This window comes from Aptenodytes forsteri, unplaced genomic scaffold (genome assembly GCF_000699145.1).
Source record: "Aptenodytes forsteri isolate BGI_AS27 unplaced genomic scaffold, ASM69914v1 Scaffold52, whole genome shotgun sequence".
Lineage (NCBI taxonomy): Eukaryota > Metazoa > Chordata > Aves > Sphenisciformes > Spheniscidae > Aptenodytes > Aptenodytes forsteri.
The window spans coordinates 766,572-768,633 of NW_008795434.1; the positions used below are offsets into that span (position 1 = coordinate 766,572).

Genomic DNA, 2,062 nt, shown 5'->3' on the forward strand with positions numbered 1-2,062 from the left:
GGTGGTACAGGGACACGTGCCACGCCATTTCGGTGTTCACACTCACACAGGGACAGGTGCTGCACTGTCAGGTGTGTACAGTTGTACGGGGACACGTGCCACGCCATTGGGGTGTACGTGCTCATACAGGGGACACATGCCATGCCAGCGGGTGTACGTGGTTGTACAGGGACACGTGCCACGCCGTCAAGGTGTGCAAGCTCTTGCAAAGGACACGTGCCGTGCCACCAGGCGTGCATGGTCATACGGGGACACGTGCCACGCCATTGGGGTGTTCACACTCGGACAGGGACAGGTGCTGCACCATCGGGGTGCGTGTGGTGGTACGGGGACACGTGCCATGCCGTCAGGTGGGCATGGTCATACGTGGACAGGTGCCACGCCGTCGAGGTGTTCACACTCACCCAGGGACAGGTGCTGCACCGTCAAGGTGCGCGTGGTCATACGGGGGACACGGATGTACACACTCGTATGGGGAACACGTGCCATGCCGTCGGGTGTCGCTCGTACAGGGACAGGCGCCACGCCATAGGGGTGTTCACACTCGGACAGGGCCAGGTGCTGCACCATCGGGGTGTGCGTGGTCGTATGGGGACACGTGCCACGCTGTTGGGGTGTTCAGACTCGCACAGGGACAGGTGCTGCGCCATCGGGGTGTGCGTGGTGGTACAGGGGACACGTGCCATGCGGTTTTGTGTGCATGGTTGTACAGGGGACACGTGCCACGCCGTTGGGATGTGCACGGTCGCACAAGAAATGCGCGCACATGACATGCTGTCGGGTACGCGTGGTCATAAGGGGACACGTGCCACGCCGTCAGGGTGAGTTGGGGTGTGGATGGTCATACGAGGGGGACACGTGCCATGCCGTTGGGGTGTGTGAGCTTGCACAGGGATGCATGCATCGCCACCGGGGTGTGCACACTCGCACAGGGACACGTCCCATGCCGTCAGTGCGTGCACGCTCCCTTGGGGTCACGTGCTGCAGCACTGGGCCGTGTGCTCCCGCTCGGGGACACGTGCCATGCTGTCAGGGTGTGTGCCCTTGCACAGTGAGCGTGCCACGCTGTCGGGGTGCGCCTGCTCGCCATGCCACACCGACGGGGTGACCATGCCACCTCTGAGAGGCACCAGGGCCGAGGCAGGGCCTCGGTGTCACCTTCCCAGCCGGGTCACGCTGCAAAACCACGCTGGCCTTTGCCGCGGTGGCGTCCCCAAGCACCTGGCAGGAACAAGGCTGCCAGGACGCGTCCCTGGCCCGCGTCAACCTTTTGCCGTCCCGCTCCCAGGCTTGTTTTGAGGCTTCAACCCACGGCAGCGGGTGATGCCACCGGTCTGAGTGTCACCTCAGTGGCAGCGTCCCCCATCATCGTCCCGCTCCCCAGCTGGTGAGATCTGATGAGGGCTGCGCGCCAGGAGTGGATGCGTTATCTCTCGTGGCTTTAAAATAGGGCAGAGCTCATGTCACTGCGCCGCCGGCGCTGGCAGGGGACAGGGACGTCCCCAGGGGCGTCTCACGGGGTGGCCGTGCCATGGCGTGGATGGTTCCGGCCACATTGTCCCACGCCAGCCGGGGGAGCTGGCAGGGTGGCAGGGACCCCGGTGGGGTCCCACCACCGGGACCCTCAGTGTCACCCCATGGGACTCAATGGCAGGGAGGTGACAACCTGGTGGCTTTGCCACCATCACTTCTGGGGGGGTCTGGAGCTCTCGGCAGCACCGGCGAGGGACGGAGGTGCCGGCACAACGTTCCCAGGCAGCACCGCGCCGGCTGAGCCCAGAAGCCACCCAACAGGCTCTGCCAGCCCGCAGCCGAAAAAAGGGCGGGCCCCGGCGGGGGCGGCTGCCGGCACCGGCCCGGTGAGCGCCGCACCGGGATGGGACGCCGGCACCGGGTGGGTGCAAGGGGGAATACTGGGTGGGGAGGAGGGATGCTGAGAACCGGCAAACTCAATACACCCTGGCTTTGGTTGCACCGATGCCGGGGGAGGGGGCGGGTGGCGGCAGGATTTGGCTCGTGTTTTTGGCACGGTCTGGTTATCCGTGATGTTTGAAACCAAACG

The 2,062-nt window shown here is 65.1% G+C and overlaps 1 protein-coding gene across 1 annotated transcript in view; it reads left to right on the forward strand.

Moving 5' to 3' along the window:
• The first annotated feature begins 766 nt into the window (after positions 1–766).
• Positions 767–2,062, forward strand: part of NBEAL2 (neurobeachin like 2) — a 26,916-nt gene continuing 25,620 nt past the window's right edge. The window contains exon 1 of the mRNA XM_019472523.1: positions 767–821. Within this exon, the coding sequence (XP_019328068.1) occupies positions 767–821 (55 nt within the window). The remainder of the gene's footprint in view (positions 822–2,062) is intronic.